At 40.5% G+C, this 21,929-nt stretch overlaps 1 protein-coding gene across 1 annotated transcript in view; it reads right to left on the reverse strand.

Annotated features, from left to right (window-relative positions):
* Positions 1 to 2,833: 2,833 nt before the first annotated feature.
* COBL (cordon-bleu WH2 repeat protein) overlaps positions 2,834 to 21,929 on the reverse strand; it is a 241,349-nt gene continuing 222,253 nt past the window's right edge. The window contains exons 12-16 of the mRNA XM_075271170.1: positions 20,333 to 20,442; positions 13,723 to 15,836; positions 12,990 to 13,097; positions 12,532 to 12,789; positions 2,834 to 3,356 (exon numbers count right to left, since the gene is read on the reverse strand). Of these exons, the coding sequence (XP_075127271.1) occupies positions 3,330 to 3,356; positions 12,532 to 12,789; positions 12,990 to 13,097; positions 13,723 to 15,836; positions 20,333 to 20,442 (2,617 nt within the window). The 3' untranslated portion in view covers positions 2,834 to 3,329. The remainder of the gene's footprint in view (positions 3,357 to 12,531; positions 12,790 to 12,989; positions 13,098 to 13,722; positions 15,837 to 20,332; positions 20,443 to 21,929) is intronic.

Here is a 21,929-nt window from a genome sequence, read left to right on the forward strand (position 1 = left end):
ACAAATATGCACAGCATGTAAGTATATATCACATAAGGCATTTAAGCATAGGTCTTGTTTTAATACTAGGTAGATTTGTATTAGTTTTATATAGTGTCATGGTGTTTTAGTTATTTTTTTTTGTGTGTGGTTTTTACCAGTTTCCTTTTACCAGTTTATTTAATGGGCTTCTACATACAGTCTTAGAAAAAGCTGTCACGTCAGTGGCAATTGGGAAGAAATGTATTGCCCTTCAGAAATCAACCTACACACAACTATCACAAACTCTGCATGGGGTGAAGATGCAGGTGCGTAGCTATTATGGTGGAGTTATTCTATCATTTCACAGACTAGCACTATATTTTGTTGCCCCACCTCATCCATAATAGTTGACTTGTATTTTTTGTGTGGCCTTTTTTAGCTATCTTTATTAAAAGTTATGTTTTAGGTTACTCCTACAGTGAATATATTCTACAACATAGAAGCCTCTGCAAAAGTATTTTCTTGAGATGTCCAGGACTTACTATCCTACATGTGGACTCCTACTCTGGTCAACCAAGAGCAAAGGAGCCATGTTGGAATGTTGTGCCCTATTCTAACTGCTCCCTATGGACTTGTTATTAAAATAAAATGGGTTCCCTTTTAGAGAATATATAACCTTTATGTACTATAAGAAATAATGAAAACTAAATATAACAGGTAAGAATCCAAGCTTTACATATGACATAAATCCAAGTCTATGACTGCTGAACTGACAGTAAACTATAAAATGAAACCTCTGGAAGAGGAATTGGAAAAGAGACATGTTATCTCCATAAAAAGAAATACTATAAATAGGCAAGCTTCACTATGATTTTTATTACTTCAATGTTGAACTGTCTATAAAAATGGTGAAAGCCCTAAATAGGCGCTGCTGTTTCCACAAGCTTTGAATAAAGAAACAATAAAGGCAATTTTAAGAAATTCTGTAATATATCTTATCGGAGAGAAATCCTTCTTTCTGCTCTTATCAAGCTGTTTTTCTGATTTACTTTTAAATGGAATTTTACTCTATCACTGCTATATCCATCTTAAGATGGACTTCAGGTCACAGGATTCAGATGACTCAAGTCTATAGAAGTATATGGAGCGATAAGAGAAAAAAGATAGGCCTATGCTAGGGTCACACCTGTGTTCTGCTTTCCATTTCTTGGGGCTGCTTGGGGACCTGAGAAATGGAAACCCAATCCACTTAAAAACCGGTTACCCGTGGAAACCTGTGGACCCCATAGACTATAATGGGGTCTGTCTGGTTGCCGCCCATAAAATGTGGAGAGAAAATTCCTGCTTGGTGAACAATTAGTCTGATGGCAGAGCTACTTATACTTTCTATGTGAAACAAATCTTTTTACTCACATAAGGAGAACTTAGTACTTCTCTATATTTGTCCTGCGTGGTTTTGGGACTGTTTTGGAGTGAGGGCCACTTATAGAGCAGATTCTCCTTTACTTATTATCCCCAATATATGGCAGCCATTCTCCTCCCACCAGCTCAGAGAATGCAAACTACAGATAACGCCTGCAGAGAGGAAACTGCTAAATATAACATAAAATAAATATAAGAATAGTGTTATCCCTCATTTACACATATAACAGCTAGTCATGAAAAGTCACCTGAAGCAGAATGGATGCTATAAATGATGTCATGGTATAATAACAGCCAAAGATCCGTATTATATGAATGTAATTCAATGCTTGCTATATGGGATTACTATTATTAATCTTACGTCAATTTGCACATTATGAAAGATCCACCTAGAATCTTGATACTGGAAATTATATTTGGAAGATAACCTGGTCAGTGCTATTAGAAAAAAATATTTCTACGGTTAAACTCTGAAAACAATGTTTGTTTGTTTTTTCTTGTGGATTTATCTTTTTCTCAATGATGTGTCAGCAGATACAAACCTAGGAATATTAAGATTAATGAAAAACCTGTTTTGAACTGACTATAAGAACAAGTGACATTCATTCATGTTCACCTACATTTTCTATAAAATAATAAAAGAACAGATTCAGTAAGGAGATACGAGGTTGTGCCCCTTTCCTACCCGATGGTTAAACATGCCATGGACTACCAATTACATTGGGCTCTATAGTGAATACTGAGGGAATACAATTCTTCTGTTGGCATGTGTTTCTTGGCTAAGAGGAGTTAGATACCTATTAATAGTGACCAGTGTAGGGTTAGCATCATTCTGAAAAGTCAATAGAATTATTAAAAATGATAACGCACACTTTGGTAGATAATGCTTTCTGAAACATGTACTTCTACTCTTATACATTAGGGAATTAAACATCACTGAGTGAGGACAGCCCACGACTCCTAAGCCCAGAGGGCAGAGGATATATTAAATCTTTACCCATAAGCTCATACATCTCTACAGCATGCGGCCTGTACACTAGGCTATATTTTCCCGTGGCAGGTTCTCTTTAAGGTGTCCTGAGTTTGGGATTTTTTGTGATAATATCAACAATAACAACTCACCTAAACCATACAGAATTCTGGAAGAGCAACTTATCATAGACTAAACCATATACCCAGCATGATATACAAATATTCGTGTTATTTTTATTGTATAAGATTCAAGTAAAGCCACTACGGGTTATCAAAGCTAGTTGTTAAATTCAGTGATATATTGGATTTATCAGTTGATATTCCTCAGGGGTGCTGCTGTTTTTCCTGGCCTAATGCAGTGACATCCTCTTACACAGAGACTTCTTGCTGGAAATATTGCAATAGCCAATAATGTTACAGTAATCCTGAATGACTGGTGTCTATAGTACAGAATATATTTATTAGACCTTGTACTCTTTACTAAAGTTGGCAGTAAAACACTTTACCTGTTAGGTATCATACACCTCAATAATTCCATTTTAATACAGAATATACAGCTGAATCTCAAGTGTAAATATTTAGAAACTGTCTTACATTTCTTATTTTTTTTAAGACGTTGCTGACAAGATGAAGACAGTCGCCAGTCTTGGTATAAGAAAATCATTATAACTGCATTGCTTTCGGCAAAAGGTGTATTGTTTAATTTCTGGGATTTATCTTGCCAACAAGAATATTTTATTGGCGATCACTGAATGCATTTCAAGGCAAAACACATTTTCCTTGGCACATATGTTGTGCAGCATAGCAATACATTATTTTTCCTTTTGAACCATTATTTTGAAACAGCAAAGTAAGTAAAAAAAAGTTGGCCAAGTGACAAAATAATCAAGACAGACTGGCTGTTCTGGACTTCTCAAGTGTGTCGTTGTCTAGGCATTGCAGAAGGTACAGCCTCATTCTTCAATTATTTTGTCCTACAATGTACGCACTGAAGCAGGGACCTGGAACAAAGGATATGCACAATTAAATCAACATGTTATATTTAAGGTGAAACCAGTATCTCTTAACATAGACTAGTGAGAATGTAAGCTTCCTAAAAAAATTCAATTTACCCTACAGAAAATGAGTCACCCGTTGTGTCATGAAATTATTAGAAATATATTAACTACCTGACTGTGTGTGTATTTACATGGCTATCTGTCTCTACGTGAGTTGCTGTCACACTATCGGTGAGTTTACAGGCCACGTTCAAACATCAGAAATTGAAGAAGAATTTCTGTCTCGGATTCCTTTTCATTTTTCCGCTACGGTTCCCTGCTGCAGATTAGGCCCAGATGAATCCTTATCTGTTTTGCTCCTGAATATATTACCATTTATCTGTTTACTGAACAAGTAGCTGCCTTGTATTCGTCATCATTAGGTGTGATCCTAAGTTCAAAACCCAGATAATGCCAAATGAAATAATAAATAGGATAACGAATAACTTACTTTCTGTGAATAAATGCAACAACATTTTTGAGCATTTTTAGCATACAGTATGACATCTGAAGCTCTGACATATCCATTCTGTTAAGCTTCACCCCTCTGTTGGAGGGGATACAAAAAATGTCTACATGTGTAAATTGCCATACTCTGTTATATTTTTATAAGTAAATATGCCCCAATGACTGATTTATTGATATACTTCTCCGTTAGGACACTACCAAATGCAATCCCACATTAGAGTTGTGTCGTAGCACAACCCTAACAGTTGAATGCAATAGCTTACTTTTTTTTTTGTTGCTCCTTCCCCTGGGACTTGAACCTGCATTATACCGTAAGCTAAAATACTACTGTACTGTAGCCTATGGTAATATAAGTGTATTACTATTGAGGACATTGTGAAGCGCAGGAGCCATTCATAATGCCAAAACAAAAGTGAAAGTAAAAAGCCCCTCTGTGATTGCATCTGACCAAGGCATTTGAAGGGTTAAATGCCCACCAATGTCTCTGTGGGAATTGCTGCCACATCTTAACTGTGTAAAACAGTGAGCTTCATGCTTAAATCCCCCGCCCCTTATTAATCATAAGTGCTAAACCATAATTTCTCCGCTTCTGATAAAATATTTAATATAAAGTGACCAAAAGCAATAGACATTTCCCAAACTAGTATAACTAAAATGTTAAAAAAAGTTGCCCCATGTATCCCCCAGCAATCTGGAAAATGGGGGACTAAAAGTACCCCTGCATGCTCCCTGTGAATAAAGCACCAGGGATAGGGAACAAGTGACTGTATTGGGACAAGGCTTTAACTGGAATTCAAGGAATAGGTTGAAGAGCTGTTTTTTCCATTTCAGGGTAGGGATTGGGCCTCACCTCCTTGTTAACAGTAAACACAGCAGAACAAAAACATATTTTTACAATAGGAGAAATCGTGGACACTAGAGATGAGCGAGTACTGTTTGGATCAGCCGATCCGAACAGCACGCATGCATTGAAATGAATGGAAGCACCTGGTACTTCCGCTTTGACGCCGGCCGCTTAACCCCCCGCGTGCCGGCTACGTCCATTCATTTCAATGCGTGCGTGCTGTTCGGATCGGCTGATCCGAACAGTACTCGCTCATCTCTAGTGGACACCATTTTCCTCTAGTAAACTGTCAAACATTTAATACTGTTTTTATAATGTTAAGCACTTAAGAGTCAATATTTAGTGTTAGAAACATTCCCTTTGACATTTCTCAAAGTCAAAAGGAAAATGACTAATCTGTTTCCACCTAGAAGGGGTTATTATATGATGGAAATAACATTGTTAAATATCACTAAGAAATGTAACATATCATATATCCTTTTCATATTCTTTTCACACTACATTCATATGGACGTTTTGGTGCTTAAGTTTACATTTATTAAACAAAAACAAAAAGTTTTTGCTGACCGTAAGCAATGCCCGTGATCAGAGTGGACCCTGACTGTCGGCATTAGCTCCACATCTCCGCTGTACATTACTGCAAAGTGGCCACCATCTTCAAAGACCTGACATCTGCCGTAATTGTATGTCAGGAAAGGGTTAAAGCAAACAACCTTTCTCTCTACTTATTTGCCACTTTGTGCCACTGCACAAATCTGTACAATAGAAATCTATGGAGAGGCAGCTTTCTTTTACAACACTGCTGAGTTGTCAAGAGTTACCATCCAGCATTCTCCTGACGGATATGATTCTATTCTGTAGATAGCCTCATATTTCCCCCTCCCTTCTTCATAGACTTCATTATAAACTGATCTGCTTACGTAAGGAGCACGGGATCAAATCACACAGATAAGGAGGAAAGAGGGAACCGTAACAGTAAAAGGCACAGACACTTTTGTTTAGTGAAGCAAATTGAAAAGTTTGTTTCCTTCTCTGAAAAAAAGTTACTTCTATTTTACACTTTCACACAAAAGTATATGACGTTAGCCTGGCATTCGGCACGGATTATAGAAAATACTAAGGAACATCCAAAATAAAAGTATGTCACCAGGCAGAAACCAATTATGGACACAGGTTTTTAGTTCTGCTTTTTCATTACAGCATTTGAAGAGGAATAACTTTCATTTTCCCATTGACATAACTGTGTAGGCTTTTTTTTTTTTGCAGGATGAGTGGTATTTTCCCACCAAATTGGGATACACATATTGGGGAAACTTTACTAATTCATCTGGCACAGATAAGTGCAAATACTGCGTGTGGCCCTTGGACTGTGGCCCTTTTTTGCCCCAAAGATGTACCACAAAGTAGTGTGAGTTATACCTGATATCTAAGTCAGTGATTGATGTAGATTTCAATTCTGATACACCGGAGTATCTTAATAACTCAGGCTGAATTAAAGACAGATGTGGAGTGGATTAAGAAAGGCATATAGAACGCCAGTCTTAATAAAATCTCTCCATTGTATTGACAATATTTATTGACTTTTTTGGGAGAAGAATGGAAAAAACTGTTATACTGAACTGCAAAATCAAAAAGTAAAAGTTACAGGTTACCTTTATTACATTGTCATTCCATAGATACCAAATTTAGGACAGGTTCACACCTGAGCCCTGGTCTCCTCTTCGTGGGTTCCCATCTTCTGCTGACAGGAGCCAGAAACCCTGCATTCTGTGTCTGCCGGTGAGCTGGGCTCCATGGCGAAATAAGCTTTTTTTTAACTGCACACAAAGTCCTGCATGTCCGACTTTGTGTCCAGTTAAAAAAAAACGTTCCACTATGGAGAACAGAAGACGCTTATGGGCGCTCATGGGCAGACACTTTTCAAACCCATTCAAATGAATGGGTTTGAAAACTGACTGCTGGTTTCTGTCTCCTGTCCAGTTTCTCGGACAGAAGACAGAAATCTGAAAGCGGAGACCATGGCGCAGGTGTGAACCCACCTTTATATAGTTTTTTTGTCTTTACGTTTTGCACTGTTTAAAAAAATGTTGGTTTTGTTCTGTCATATTCTGAGAGCAATATCTTTTTTAATGGTCAATTAAGCTTTATAAGGGCTTTTTTTTTTGGAAGAATGTTGTAGTTTTCACAGGTACTATTTTTGGGTACATACAATTTACTAATTCAATTTTATTCCTTTTTAAGAAAGTAAGGATAAAGAACAGCAATTATGCAATAGTTGTTTTTTTACTATCAAATAGTAAATTGGAAATGTTGGTAAAACAATTGTTACATATTCACAGCTGAAGTTACAAAGTTATAGGATTTGTCAAAGCCCAATAAGTAACTTCAAAGCAATTAACAGTTTGATTCCTCATGCAAGCTAAAAATCTAAATAAAACAAGTTCAAGGTCAGCGTACAGCTCAGTACCAAAAGAAACATAATGAATATGCTCCTCCATACACTGTGGTCCTGCTTTAAAGCAAAAACATCTACAGTCCCTGACAAAAGTTCTGTCGCTTATCCATGTTGTGGAATCAAAAGTTTATAAACTGACTTTAAATTCATCCATTGGTTTTAGAAGTGACTCCTTTGAAAGCTGAAACCCTCCCAAATGTGTTTTTATCAAGAAAATAAATTGGCTTCACTGGCGAAATATTGATCATTTAATGAACACAGAAAGGGCAGATTTTGGTAAGACAAAAGTTTTGTCGCCTTGACATATAATGCACCCAATCCTAGTGTACAGCCTCGCTGGTGCTCACTAATTGATCGGTTAATTAGTAGGTGTGTATAAAAAGAACTCCAGCACCCCAAACCTTATACTTAAACTGCAGCTTCACCTCTGACAACATGCCAAAAATCAACCCTGTGACCAAAGCCTTGCTTATCAAGAGGCTGAAGACCAGGTCCACTGCAGAGGTGGCCGCACCTTTAATGTGTCTCAGCGTCAAGTACAAAGAATTAAAGAAAATATTTGAACAGACTGGAGATGTTTTTGACAAGCCCAAGTACGGCAGATCCCGCAAGACAATGGCTCAGGAGGAACGTTAGAAAATCACAGCCAGCCCCTCTTCCACTGCAGCAGAGCTCCAACAGGCCTGGTCAGCTCAAGTCCCTGTGTCAACTAGAACAGTTTGTAGGATTCTGCCTCAAAATGACGTCCATGGTCGAATTAGTGCCCAGAAGCCATCACTAAACAAAAGGCAATTAAAGGCCCACAGTCTACTAAACGGATGGACACTGGGAAAGTGGCAGAAGGTGGATTTCTCAGATGAATCTTCAGTTGAATTACACCCCAGCTGCAGCAAATACTGAAGGAGACCTACTGGAGCCCGTATGGATCCAAGATACACCCAGAAAACAGTTAAGTTTGGTGTTGGTAAGATCATGGTCTGGTGTTACATTCAGTATGGTGATGTGCGAAACATTTGCAAGGAGGAAGGCAATATCAATAGTCTAAAATATCAATAAGTATTAGCTTCCTCTTACATTCCCAATCATAAAAGGGGTCATATTTTGCAGCAGGATGGTGCTCCATCTCATACATCCATCTCTACATTAAAGTTCCTCAAGGCAAAGAAGATGAAGATGCTCCAGCACTGGCCAGCCCAGTCACCAGACATGATCATCATTGAGCATGTTCGGGGTAGGATGAAAGAGGAAGCTTGGCAGACAACTCTGGGAGGCTGTAAGACTGCATTCTGTGCTATTACTGATGACTTCATCAATAAATTGTATGAATCATTGTTGAAACGCATGGATGCCGTCCTTCAAGTTCATGGAAGTCACACAAAATATTAAATATGGCTCTAATAATAATAATAATAATAATAAATTTTATTTATATAGCGCCAACATATTCTGCAGCGCTGTACAATTTGTAGGGTGCAAATCCAGACAGAAAGATACATTACAAAGAAAATCATTTCACACAATGGGACTGAGGGCCCTGCTCGCCAGAGCTTACAATCTATAAGGTAGAGGGGGTGACACAAGAGGTAGCAGGGGCGGCATTGCTTATGCAGAGGTCAGACACTTTTGTAATAGAGGTGACTGTCATTGCATAAACATAAGACTTTATGAGCAGTTGACAGTCGTGTCCTGTAACATGTGGATGGAGCTTGGACAGATAAAGTTATCCTTAGATGACATCATATCATGTGGGGTAATGTGGGAGCGGAGACAGAGGAGGGTTAAGGGTTTATGTTAGACATTGTGATAGGCCTGTCTGAAAAGATGCGTCTTTAGTTTGCGTTTGAAACTGTAGAAATTGGGAGTTAATCTGATTGTCTGGGGTAGAGCATTCCAGAGAAGTGGTGCAGCTCGGGAGGAGTCTTGTATACGAGCGTGGGAGGTTCTGATAATAGAGGATGTAAGTGTTAGGTCATTGAGTGAGCGGAGAGCACGGGTTGGGCGATAGACAGAGATGAGGGAGGAAATGTAGGGAGGGGCAGCATTATGGAGAGCTTTGTGGATGAGTGTGATAACTTTATATTTTATTCTATAATGAATAGGCAGCCAGTGTAGTGACTGGCACAGACCAGAGGCATCGCTGTAGCGTCTAGCCTGATAGATGAGCCTGGCCGCTGCATTCAGAATAGATTGTAGAGGGGAGAGTTTAGTGAGGGGAAGACCGATTGGTAAGGAGTTACAGTAGTCAAGGCGAGAATGAATCAGAGAGACAATAAGTGTCTTTAGTGTATCTCTGGTAAGGAAAGGGCATATTCTGGAGATGTTTTTGAGGTGGAGGTGACATGAACGTGCGAGTGATTCAATATGAGGGGTGAAGGAAAAGTCTGCATCAAACATGACCCCGAGGCAGCGGGCCTGCTGCCTAGGAGTTATAGTAAGGCCTGAGACTGCAATGGATATATCAGGGACAGATCTATTAGATGGTGGAAACAGTAGTAGCTCAGTCTTGGAGAGATTTAGTTTCAGATAGAGTGAGGACATGATATTTGAGACAGCAGAGAGACAGTTGCTGGTGTTCTGTATGAGTGCAGGGGTGATGTCCCGGGAAGATGTGTATAATTGGGTGTCATCAGCATAAAGATGGTACCTGAAGCCAAATCTGGCGATGGTTTGTCCAATGGGGGCTGTGTAGAGAGAAAAGAGCAGGGGGCCTAGGACCGAGCCCTGAGGAACCCCAACAGCAAGGGAAAGCGGGGAGGAAACAGAGCCCGCAAATGATACACTGAAAGTGCGGTCTGAGAGATAAGAGGAGAACCAGGAGAGCGCAGTGTCATTGAGGCCAACTGAGCGGAGCATAGTGAGGAGGAGATGATGGTCAACAGTGTCAAAGGCTGCAGAGAGGTCCAGTAGAATAAGAAGAGAGAAGTCACCATTGGATTTAGCCATTAGGAGATCATTGGAGACTTTTGTGAGAGCCGTTTCAGTAGAGTGCAGAGCACGGAAACCAGATTGTAAGAGGTCAAGCAGAGAGTTAGCAGAGAGATAGCGGATTAGACGAGAATAGACCAGGCGTTCCAAGAGTTTAGAGATGAAGGGGAGGTTAGAGACGGGTCGATAGTTAGCAGCACAGGATGGGTCCAGGGAGGGTTTTTTCAACAGCGGAGTTATAACAGCATGCTTGAAGGAGGATGGGAAGATTCCAGAAGAGAGAGAGAGGTTAAATATTTTAGTAAGGTAAGTTGTGACAGCAGGGGACAGAGATTGGAGAAGGTGTGAGGGGAAGGGATCACTACTACAGGTTGTAGGGCGAGATGAAGAAAGTAGTTGGGAGACTTCCTCTTCTGTAACAGGTTCAAAAGATGAGAATGGACAGGCTGAAGTGCGGTTGATGAGGTTATCAATGCCACCTGGGGCTTGGGCAGTAATTTCCTGACGGATCTTATCAATTTTATCATGGAAAAAAGTGGCAAGGTCATCGGCACTAAGGTCTGTGAATGGCGTCTGCACCTTTGGTGTGAGTAAGGAGTGAAAAGTTTCAAAAAGCCTTTTAGGGTTGTTGGAGAGAGAAGAGATGAGGGCGGTGAAATAGTCTTGTTTGGCGAGGTAAAGGGCAGAACTATATGTTTTAAGCATAAATATGAAGTGGAGGAAATCTGCAGGTGAACGTGATTTTCTCCAGAGACGTTCGGCACACCTAGAGCACCGCTGAAGAAATCGTGTCTGTGGCGTGTGCCAGGGCTGCTGCCTCCTATGTGGGACTTTACGAGTGGAGGGGGGAGCCACCTCATCCAATGCATTTTTAAGGGTTTCATTATAGTGACTGGTGGCCAGATTGGGACAGGAGATTGAGGAGATAGGGGACAGAGAGGACTGTAGAGTATCTGAGAGGTGCTGGGTGTCGATAGCACGTAAGTTCCTATATGTGTGTTGGGTAGGTGCATCTTGTGAAGGGGAGAGGGCGCTGATGGTGAGAGACAGAAGATTATGATCAGAGAGGGGCAGAGCAGAGTTAGTAAATTTAGAGACTGTGAGGAGTCGATGGAAGACAAGATCAATCGTGTTTCCACCTACATGTGTGGCAGAAGAGGAACATAGTGAAAGACCAAGAGAAGTGGTTAATGAGAGAAACTGTGAGGCAGCTGGGGAGTGAGGGGAGTCAATAGGGATGTTAAAGTCACCCATGATGAGGGTAGGAATGTCACTGGATAAAAAGTGGGGAAGCCAAGAAGCAAAGTGGTCCAAAAATTGGTAGGGTGAGCCAGGTGGACGGTAGATCACAGCTACACGTAAGGAGAGTGGGCGGAAAAGTCTGATAGCATGGACTTCAAATGAGGAGAATAGCACCACAACTTCATTCACCAATGTAAAGAAACATATCTTTGTATTGGAACTGAATTATTGGTTTGATTTTCACATTACTTTGTGTGTGACAAAACTTTTGTCTTGCCAAAATCTGACCTTTCTGTGTTCATTAAATGATCAATATTTCAGCGGTGAAGCCAACTTATTTTCTTAACAAAAAAAACCAAACAAACATTTGGGAGGGTTTCAGCTTTTATATAAGTCATTTCTAAAACCAATGGATGAATTTAAAGTCAGGTTATAAACTTTTGATTCCACAACATGGATAAGCGACAGAACTTCTGTCAGGGACTGTAACTTATAGCTAAATATATGCATCTTTTATATTAAAGTATAGAAGTCCTTCTGTACAATGAAAGCATAACAGTGCTATGGATGAGAGATTTTTACGAAAACACCTATTATCAGATCTTTCCACAGTAGTGGGTTAAAATCAGATAAACCACTGTCTGCATAAACCTGCTAAGCAGAATAAATCCCAGATTTATCACAGTGACTGATGATGGAATGATATGGCAGAATTCTTGTCTGTCTAGCCTAATTTTACATCACCTGTAAAAAAAAAACAAAAAACCTTGGTGTTCCACAGCTAAAATTAGCATGCTGCGGCTTTTCTACAACTCTTTATTTCACAATGTGTGGAAGGGATTAAAGATATCTCATTCGCTTTGCTGATACTCTAAAATACAACATTTTTTTATGCTAAGTTTCTACAAAAGCCAAAAATGGTGTGGTTTCGCAAAGTTGGGCCATAGCCTAAGCCCGCTAATATATGTAGTGTAAAGCATGTCCAACAATGTTGTATTTTTTTGTTCAATTCTTTTTCTTTCTATCATAAATTCATCCCAGTATCTCTTGATTAACCAGAATTACTTCTACCTATTTGTAAACTTGCAAACCTCTTTAGTAAAAGGACTACATGGAGCTAAAGGAAGGACTTCATACTGTTAAGTCCAGTGAATATACAGTGTCAGGTGGCTACACAATGCACAATGTGTATACAGTATATTTACCTTTTTCAATCTGGAAGCCCCTGCTCCTGAACGAATGGCTTCCAATAAAGCTTCTCGTGCATCTGCCGAACTGTTTGAAGAGACTGGTAGTGATTTTGGTGCTGCGTTTATTACAAGTGGTGGTGGTGGTGGAGGTGGAGGAGGTGGTGACAAAGGTGAGGAAGGAACTGATGTTTTCGTTATTACAGTTTCATTGTCTTTCTGCAACATTTCTTTACTTCTTAATATCTGGAGTTCATTGGAAGCAGCAGAAGATATCTGCCAAACAAAATAACATTCGTTTAATGGATATCTCATCAATAAAAAGAGTCAGACAATCCCTTTAATTGTTTCTTTATTTTATTATGACTGTCCTTGTTATGTATGACGTTCTGCAGGTATACAGCTGATGTAAAAAGTATTTGCATGAATGCTGAATATTGCTGGATACTCATTGGACGTAACAACTTTACACTTGCCTTTTTCAACCTTGAGGTGCCATCATGTGCTCGAATAGCTGAGAGTAATGCAGACCTTTCATTCTCTGGCTCGGTGAACTTCTTTTCACATCCATCTGTTGGTGAGCTCTAATATAACATAAAACAATTTGTCATAAATGGATGTTTATAAGAAACTCATAAATAATGTAGATCGGTCACAATAAAATTGTATGTGAACGATATTTGCAGAGCAACACACAAGAAAAACTAAGTTGAATACAATTTTAAAAATCAAGGCAAATTAAAATTTCTTTGACTGCATAGTGGGCCTTATGTGAAAAAAAGGTGTTTTCAACAGCTAGCATACATTCAGATTCACTTTAACTATTTAATTTTCATGGAATTTATAATAGATGTTGTGCAACTGGTGGCTATATACAAAAATGATAGACATGTAAAATTCCAGCCAGTACGATCCTTGCCTCCGATATTCTGGCAATGCCTATGGAAACTTTTAAGTTCATCCTTCATTTAGTAATAATCTTTACCCATATTCATTTTCTTAGCCAATACAGTTAACAGCTGAAGAGTGAGCAAGGCCACAAAGGTTTGGTAAGCTTAAATCTGAAATTTAGTAATAATATAACTTGATACCACTGGATTCCATATAACTGACTAGACTATTGAATCTCATATACATTTCAACAAATTATTTTCACAATTGTGATATATATTAAATTAAACATGACACAGAAGACAACATTCAGTTTACCTGAATTTTTCGAAGCTTCTCTTTACCTTCCCCAGACTGTATAGCCCCCATTAGGGCACTATGGATAGAGGAATCCTTCTGCATAGGCTTCTGCACAACTGGTCGAAATCTTGCCTTTGGTCCAAAGACATTACCACTGCTTGTACTGTCTGGTTCATCTATTACTGTTGACGGTATAATATCAATATCATGTTTCTCTTCTTTCTCATGGATTACTACAGTGGTAGGTGTTGTTTTTAGGGGGGTAATTGCATTGGCTTGTTCTATTTTAACAGACTTTTCCCTAACAGCTTTTAAGAAGGCATTTGATGGCAGAGCAGATATTGGTCGAGACGCATAGGAAGATTCAGTTTGAGCAGAAGACTTTATGTTTGTCCTTTTAGTTACATTTGTATTTCCCAAAATACTTTGGAATCCACTGAAACCATTCTGTTCAGACAATGGCGTTTCTTTTTGCTCACAATTAGAATTTATTTTTGATGTTGGTTCCATTTCGAGATTTTTATTCACTACTTGACCATTACTGCTGCTGAGATTTTTCCTGAAATCTACACTTGTTTCTTGCTTATTTACAGCTTTAATTTCTACATTTGGCTCTTTTGTTGGAAAGTTTCTATTGCTTTTTAAAGTGCCGTTCCCATTATCACAGTTTGTATTCAGTTTGGCCTCTGAAGTTTGTAAGGATTTTTTATCAACAGGCTCTGTATACCTGGATATCGCAGATGCAACATATTGGCTAGATGTCCGCTTGGAAGATTTGAGAAATGGCAAATCTTTTCTCTCTGTGTTTGGTTGCTCAATAATGATTACTTTTTCTTGCAAAGCTGCTGGCGGCTGAACTAGTTTGGTCTGCTGAGATCCATTAGGCCTGCTAACCGCAGTTCGTTGATCAGTTTTTCCCTTAATAGTGTTTTCAATAATGGTTATATTTTCATTTGGACCTTGTGTAGCTTTTGTCTGCTGTATTCCGTTAAATCTGTTATGAACATTAGGTTTTCCAAGTGACACTTCTGTTCTCCCCTTGCTTGTATTTTCAATTATTATCATCCTTTCCTGTGGAGTTGCCGATTTTGTCTGCAGCATCCGATTATCGGTATCATTGAATTTCTTACCAGGCACCTGTTGGATTAAACCCACAACTGGTGGAGAGTTGACTTTATTTTCTGGTGCTTGATTTGGCTTATAACTTTTGCTAGGGTGCGGGGCAAACTTTCTGACAGCATGTTCCTTTATTTCCACAGCCTGTGATTCTGTAGAATTTGATCTCCAGAACTCTTTTGCTTTTTCCAAAAGAGGCTTCTCAACAAGAGGCCCCTCTTTTTCACTAGCTAAAGTATCTTTCACATCTTTTTTACGCAATGAAGACTGGGGATTTACTAGGTTCCCTAGTTCATCTATCTTAATAGCACTGGCTGAAAGGGAAACCTCTCTGTCATATTTCTTTATATCTGGTTTGGGTGGAACGACTATAAAAGTAGTCATGCCTACTTTTGGTTCATATGTTTGCTGCCGCCACAGTACTGGTTTAGAGGACTCACTTGGCTTATTATAAACCTTATGTACAGCAGAGTTCTCTTTTATCTCTACTTTCTCTTTTTGTTCAGACATCATCTCAGTTCTTTCCTTTCTTGGTCTGGTTTCTTGAGATTCTTTGATGGAAGGAGCAGAAGTTGCTATATTAGATGATGGACTTTCTTCAGAGTATTGCTTTTGAGATGTATTGAGCTTAGATTTATTTATAGATGGATATGATGTATAGTTAGTTTCCACAGGTTTAGCATTTTCAGCTTTAGATTTCCCTTCTTGTGAATTAGATTGATGAGGTCTGTATATTGTACTATTTTTATTTTCGGATTTGTCTACTTCTGGAACCACAGCAATCGTATGGTTGTCAGTGAGGTCAGACGATTGTTGCATATTATTGCTTTCTTTTACTTCCATAATGTTGTGTGGATTGTATTTTAAAGTGTTAATTTCTGGAACTTCATCTATAACAGTGACAGGAACAGCAGCAATATGTTCACCGTAGTCATTAGAATAGCTTGACTCTTGACCTACAGGACTTGTTCTAGTACCAATATGATTGCTCTCTCCAATGTCTACTTCATCCATGTCTGTAAAGTAAATATCATTTACTAATCAGCATTAGATAATAAAACTTGGTTAAAGTCAAAAGCATCTAACCTGTTACTCACCTCTCTTGGGCTATTTTGCGACTCCCTGTTGTCTTTGGGCCTCTTCAGTGATATCACATGTGGGTTACACAGGGATCATTATGTGTTGTGATGCTGGCTTGACCGATGTTACGTCATTGAAGAGGCCTGAAGATAGCGGGGAGTCGTGCTGGAGCCCAGGAGCGGTAAGTAACACTGTTTTTATGTTTGATCACCTTCCCTAGTCCTCCAATCATTATACTCCAGTGACTGAAAAATGAAACAACCAAACGGACCTCATTTTCCCAAAAAAACACTCTTTTAGCAGGCCAGCGGACTTACATACCAATCTGTGCTTCTGCCCATGGTCTCCTTTGGTCCTCTAGGGGGCCCTGATGTGATATGGGACCCCCTGGAGAAGTGGAGGCAGCCATGAACAGGATCGGGGATCAGTAAGTAAATGGAGACCGTTACCTGCTGGAGTAACCAGATCTGTTTCAAAAACAAACAGCAGGAGCCCATCAGGCCGCCTAAGGTAGTGAACTTGTAGGCTCCCTAGCACCCGCTAGGCCAAGGGTAGGCAAACTTCGGCACTCCAGCTGTCGTGAAACTGCAATTCCCAACATGCTCCATTTGCTACCATGGGAGTTCCAAGAACAGCAGAGCAAGTATGCATGCTGGGAGATGTAGTTTTACAATAGCTGGAGTATCCCTGCGCTAGGTGGTAACTCTGACACTGATTTGGGGGGAGATAAAGTGAGGCAGTCAGCACCAGGGAGCCGAGTGGGCCCCCTCAGGAGCTTGGGATCCACGGCACATGCATTGGTTTTGCTAGATGTTGACGCCGTCCCTGATAATTTTCTTTGTACACTATATAAGAAAAACAAGCTTAAATTACTTATGATGAGGCATCATACCCATGAACTACTCCATAAAGCCAATCCCAGCCATTCTTATATATGCTGATAATACAGCTTTGAGGTAGGCTCCCACAGTTTTTGGCAAAGTCTCCAAATTATCCCTTTCTGGATCAATCATTATGTTTTGCCCTTTTTGACTCCATAATCATTTATGACTCAATCACTTAGATTTTGCAAGTTCTTCCCAAAATCTTCAGTAAAAGAGTTGTCTAGCTGCTCCTTCACATTTTTACTGCTTCCAAATGCAGACCTCAATTCTAGGATACTGAATCTGCATAATACAGAACATTTAATTGCACAACTACGGTAAAAGGATAGGCTCAAACAAACTTGGTTCCTATGGGATTCATGCAATGCTCAACTTGGACTTTTGTCTGGCACTCTTTCCTCATCTTTCCCATTTTGTTCCTTAGGCCATGCTGTAAAGTTTTGCTCTGTGTCAATAATTTTGCTATTGGTGACTTTGGAACTATATTGAAAACTTTATTTACTGGTATTTTTATATGAGCATTGGGAGCCATGCATGGTACTATCATGCAGATGTTCTATGCATTGTTGTTATGTGTGCAATGCATGCACTATTTTGGGCATGGTATAATGACATTATAAGGAAATATCTAGTATTATTTATGCACTTAACAAAAATAAGGAGGACAAGAAACTTGGCAGCTTGCTCTTTATAAATACATACAACCTGCATTGCAATATGATTAGTTATGTGCACTGTATGGGACTAGTGAGTTTTACAGCATTAAAGAATGGCGCATGGAACAGCCACTCTTCCCCTTGATTCAGAAAACTTAAATAGGAGTACAAAAGCAGGTGTAAGAGTAATAATGGGCACTACATGGAAGCATTATCTTGCCACCAGGGCCGCCATCAGGAATTTTGGGGCCCCATACAGCCTAAGTGTCTGCCCCCCCCCCCCCCCCGCCGCCATTTTAAAACTACTTTAATTTGCGACATACCCATTATGTATTACATTTCCCTTTATTTAGCAGCATTACAAGGCTTCATCAGATTCTATTTGCAGGTACAATCTGCTACGTGTGACAGCGCCTATAGAGAGCCAACACCATCTATAAGAGCCCTCCTAATAAATCCTCAGGGCTTATTCACATTGCATTTTTAGCCTCCCTTGCCGGGATCCGTTGGTAACCAGTCAGAATCAGCTGTCAACTTATCCCTGCACGAAGAACTGGCCATTAAAAAAAAGGGGGGCCTGCAGTTCTCTGTGCAGGGATAAGTGGGGAGCTGATTGTGACTGGTTACCAACGTATCCCGGCAAGGGAGGCCAAAAACACAATGTGAACACTCCTTTAAAGTGAAAGTCCCACCCCCAAACAGGCTGCTATGCAAGTAACATAGCAGCCTACATCATTATTAATACAAAGCACACATACCTTTGGAGCTATTGTGTGCTTTGTAGTTCTCCAGCTAAAAACTTATATATTATATATTATTGCCCCAGACGTTCCCTCTCCGCAGTGCCGCACACCCGATGCCCCAACAATCCTCCTTCCCCCCCGTCCACCTTCTAACATCTTTCCACTGCCCCCTGTACCCATACCTCCCAACTTTTGAAGAACCAAAATTTAGCCCCACCCACTGTTATGTTGACTCCACCCATTCTCATTAATTTTTCATGTGCCCACACACAGTATAATCCTCCTACAGTCACCCGTACATTATATGTCCCCCCTCTATCTCTCCCCCAGCTTCATATACACCCTTCATCTGCCCCCAGTTTCATGTCTCCCACCCAATCTCTGCCCCCAGATTCATGTCCGCCCATCCATTTCTGCCACCAGTTTCATGTCCCCCCCTCCATCTCTGCCCCCAGTTTCATGTCCCTCCATCTCTGCCCCCATATTCATGTCCCCTCCATCTCTGCCCCCATATTCATGTCCCCTCCATCTCTGCCCCCATATTCATGTCCCCTCCATCTCTGCCCTCAGATTCATGTCCCCTCCATCTCTGCCCCCATATTCATGTCCCCTCCATCTCTGCCCCCATATTCATGTCCCCTCCATCTCTGCCCCCATATTCATGTCCCTTCCATCTCTGCCCCCATATTCATGTCCCCTCCATCTCTGCCCCCATATTCATGTCCCCTCCATCTCTGCCCCCATATTCACGTCCCCTCCATCTCTGCCCCCATATTCACGTCCCCTCCATCTCTGCCCCCAGATTCATGTCCCCTCCATCTCTGCCCCCAGATTCATGTCCCCTCCATCTCTGCCCCCAGATTCATGTCCCCTCCATCTCTGCCCCCAGATTCATGTCCCCTCCATCTCTGCTCCCAGATTCATGTCCCCTCCATCTCTGCTCCCATTGTCATGCCGTCCTCTCCATCTCTGCCCCCATATTCATGTCCCCTCCATCTCTGCCCCCATATTCATGTCCCCTCCATCTCTGCCCCCATATTCCTGTCCCTCCATCTCTGCCCCCATTGTCATGCCATCCTCTCCATCTCTGCCCCCATATTCATGTCCCTCCATCTCTGCCCCCATTGTCATGCCGTCCTCTCCATCTCTGCCCCCATATTCATGTCCCCTCCATCTCTGCCCCCATATTCATGTCCCTCCATCTCTGCCCCCATTGTCATGCCGTCCTCTCCATCTCTGCCCCCATATTCATGTCCCTCCACCTCTGCCCCCATTGTCATGCCGTCCTCTCCATCTCTGCCCCCAGTGTCATGCTGTCCTCTCTCTGCCCCCAGTTTCACGTTCCACATTACACTGACTGACTTACCTTCTCCTTCGTTCCCCCGCAGCTCTCTGTGCGCCTCTCTCTCACTGGCGCACAGTTATAGACGCGATGTGACGTCATCACATCGCGTCTACAAGCCAGTAGCGGAGGCGGCGAAGCGAGGAGCTGACACAGGTCAGCTCCTCGCTTCAGCCGCATATGTGACAGTGAGAGAGGCGCACAGCGGCGAAGCAAGGAGCTGACCTGTGTCAGCTCCTCGCTTCGCTGCTGCCGCCGGCTACTGGCTTTTAGACGCGATGTGATCACATGGCGTCTACAAGCCAGTAGCAGCGGCGGCGGCGAAGCGAGGAGCTGACACATGTCAGCTCCTCGCTTCAGCCGCATATGTGTCAGCGAGAGAGGCACGCAGCGGCGAAGCGAGGAGCTGACCTGTGTCAGCTCCTTGCTTCAGCCGCATATGTCTTCAACTCAGATCTGCATCCTCTGGATGCAGATCTGAGTTGAAATAGGACATACACAATGACTGCTACGGGCGCCAGGGGGCCGGCACACAGTGGCGGGCCAAAACCGAGCCCCCCCCATTTTTCAATTTGGCCGGGCCCCTGACGCCAGTACCAGTAGTACTGCCCTATCGGCGGCCCTGCTTGCCACAATTAATAATCCCTGGGCAACAGTGCATGTTAGAGTTTGAGTTCTACCCTTAGCGAAGGCAAGACTAAATAACCTATATGTTTTCATTTAACTGCTTAAATAAATTACTGTAAATATATTAAAATTATATCATGACTGCTGTAATATTAGTGGTAGCATTAAGCAAAGACGTACCTTCTGAGTCTTCATCAAGCTCAGCCAGTGACTCCTGGAACTGCGCAGCTATAAAATATTCTTCGTCTCCATTTTTAACTAAAGCCACTTCATCGTCTGCTCTTATAGCACTGCAAAACAGTTGAGTTAACTTTAGTTTAATGTATAGTAGCTGGAACGCAAAATTATGTATATATATATATATATATATATATATATATATATATATATATATTATATACACACACACACAAACATCTATTACAAAAAAAAATAATAGCATTTTCTTTTGAACCAAAACATGGTTAAAAACTAAACAACATCAACTATACAGGGGCAAAAAGTCAATAAATTAATATCTATTTTTTTTTACTATGCATACGCACAGCAATAACATCCACAATGCTGAAAATATGATAACCATCCAAAGCATGTATAAAGTATATAAAGACAACAGAGAATTACAGGAGATAACCCAGCACTGGGACCTTTTCAATATCCTTCACCGCATATTTAGCCCGTATACATCAAGCTTTCTCAAGATACAAGTGTGTATGTACATGGGGCACAGTACAGCACAAGGCTTATATTTATACAAGTCCTATAGATACCATTCGAGGGGGTCTTGTTTTCACAAACACAATGTTTCTAATAATGTGGGTTTTTTTTTTCAATATAATGTGCCATGGTTTTTATTTATTTTATGTGCATTATCTGCAGATTTTTTTAACCCAAAAGTGGTTCAAGTTGATATAAAATTTTATAGAATAGAATTGTACCCTATGTGTAAAACTGGGCAGCTCCTCTATCTGCTGTAACAAAGTGTAACTTTTTTGTAACTTTTTTTGTTTGCGTAGGGAAGGAGTTGTTGAACATTTTTGCAATGTATTTTATCTTACTGTATTTTTTTTTTTTGAGCAGAACAAAAGTTCTCCCTAACAACTAAGTTATATCACTTTATCTCCGGTTTTATACCAAGTGCTTCTGGTGTCATGTGAAAGCTCAGCGTCTCAGCTTCATAAGCTACCAATATATGCTACACCAAAAACAGAGAAATCACTGGTAAAGAATAATTTTTACATGCTGCTGCATAGAAACAAAAGTTACGCTTTAACTGTGCTATTTGCAAAGAACAAATGTGAATATTTTCTCAGCTTGCTCATGTTCTAGTTCTGTATTTTTGGTGGAGCTGGATAATATGAGAACTTGTAACATGTAGAAATGTACAAAACATTTCTGACATTTCTGAAAAGCTCAAAATAGAAATAAGATAAATCATAGGAACGGATTTCACATCAGACTGTGCATAAACATTTTCTCATGTGTCAAGCACACAAGGAAGGATAAGGAAGCATTTCTTTCCGATAATGAATTCCTGACATGCTGGACATTTTTCTGAGCAAAATGTTTAAACACTGGAGTTAATTGTATTGTTGCCAATATCTGCACTTTCACTGCAGGATACTCACTGGAAATCTTGGGTAAAGTGGTTTGTCAAGGAAATAGTGGCTACAGTGTGAAAGTATGATGGCTGGCGCTACAGATTAACTTCTTTATTTCTATTGCCAGTGCACTACATAAAGCTTTGGCTAAATTAACCTAATAACTAATTCATACA

The sequence above is a fragment of the Leptodactylus fuscus genome, chromosome 4 (genome assembly GCF_031893055.1).
Source record: "Leptodactylus fuscus isolate aLepFus1 chromosome 4, aLepFus1.hap2, whole genome shotgun sequence".
NCBI lineage: Eukaryota > Metazoa > Chordata > Amphibia > Anura > Leptodactylidae > Leptodactylus > Leptodactylus fuscus.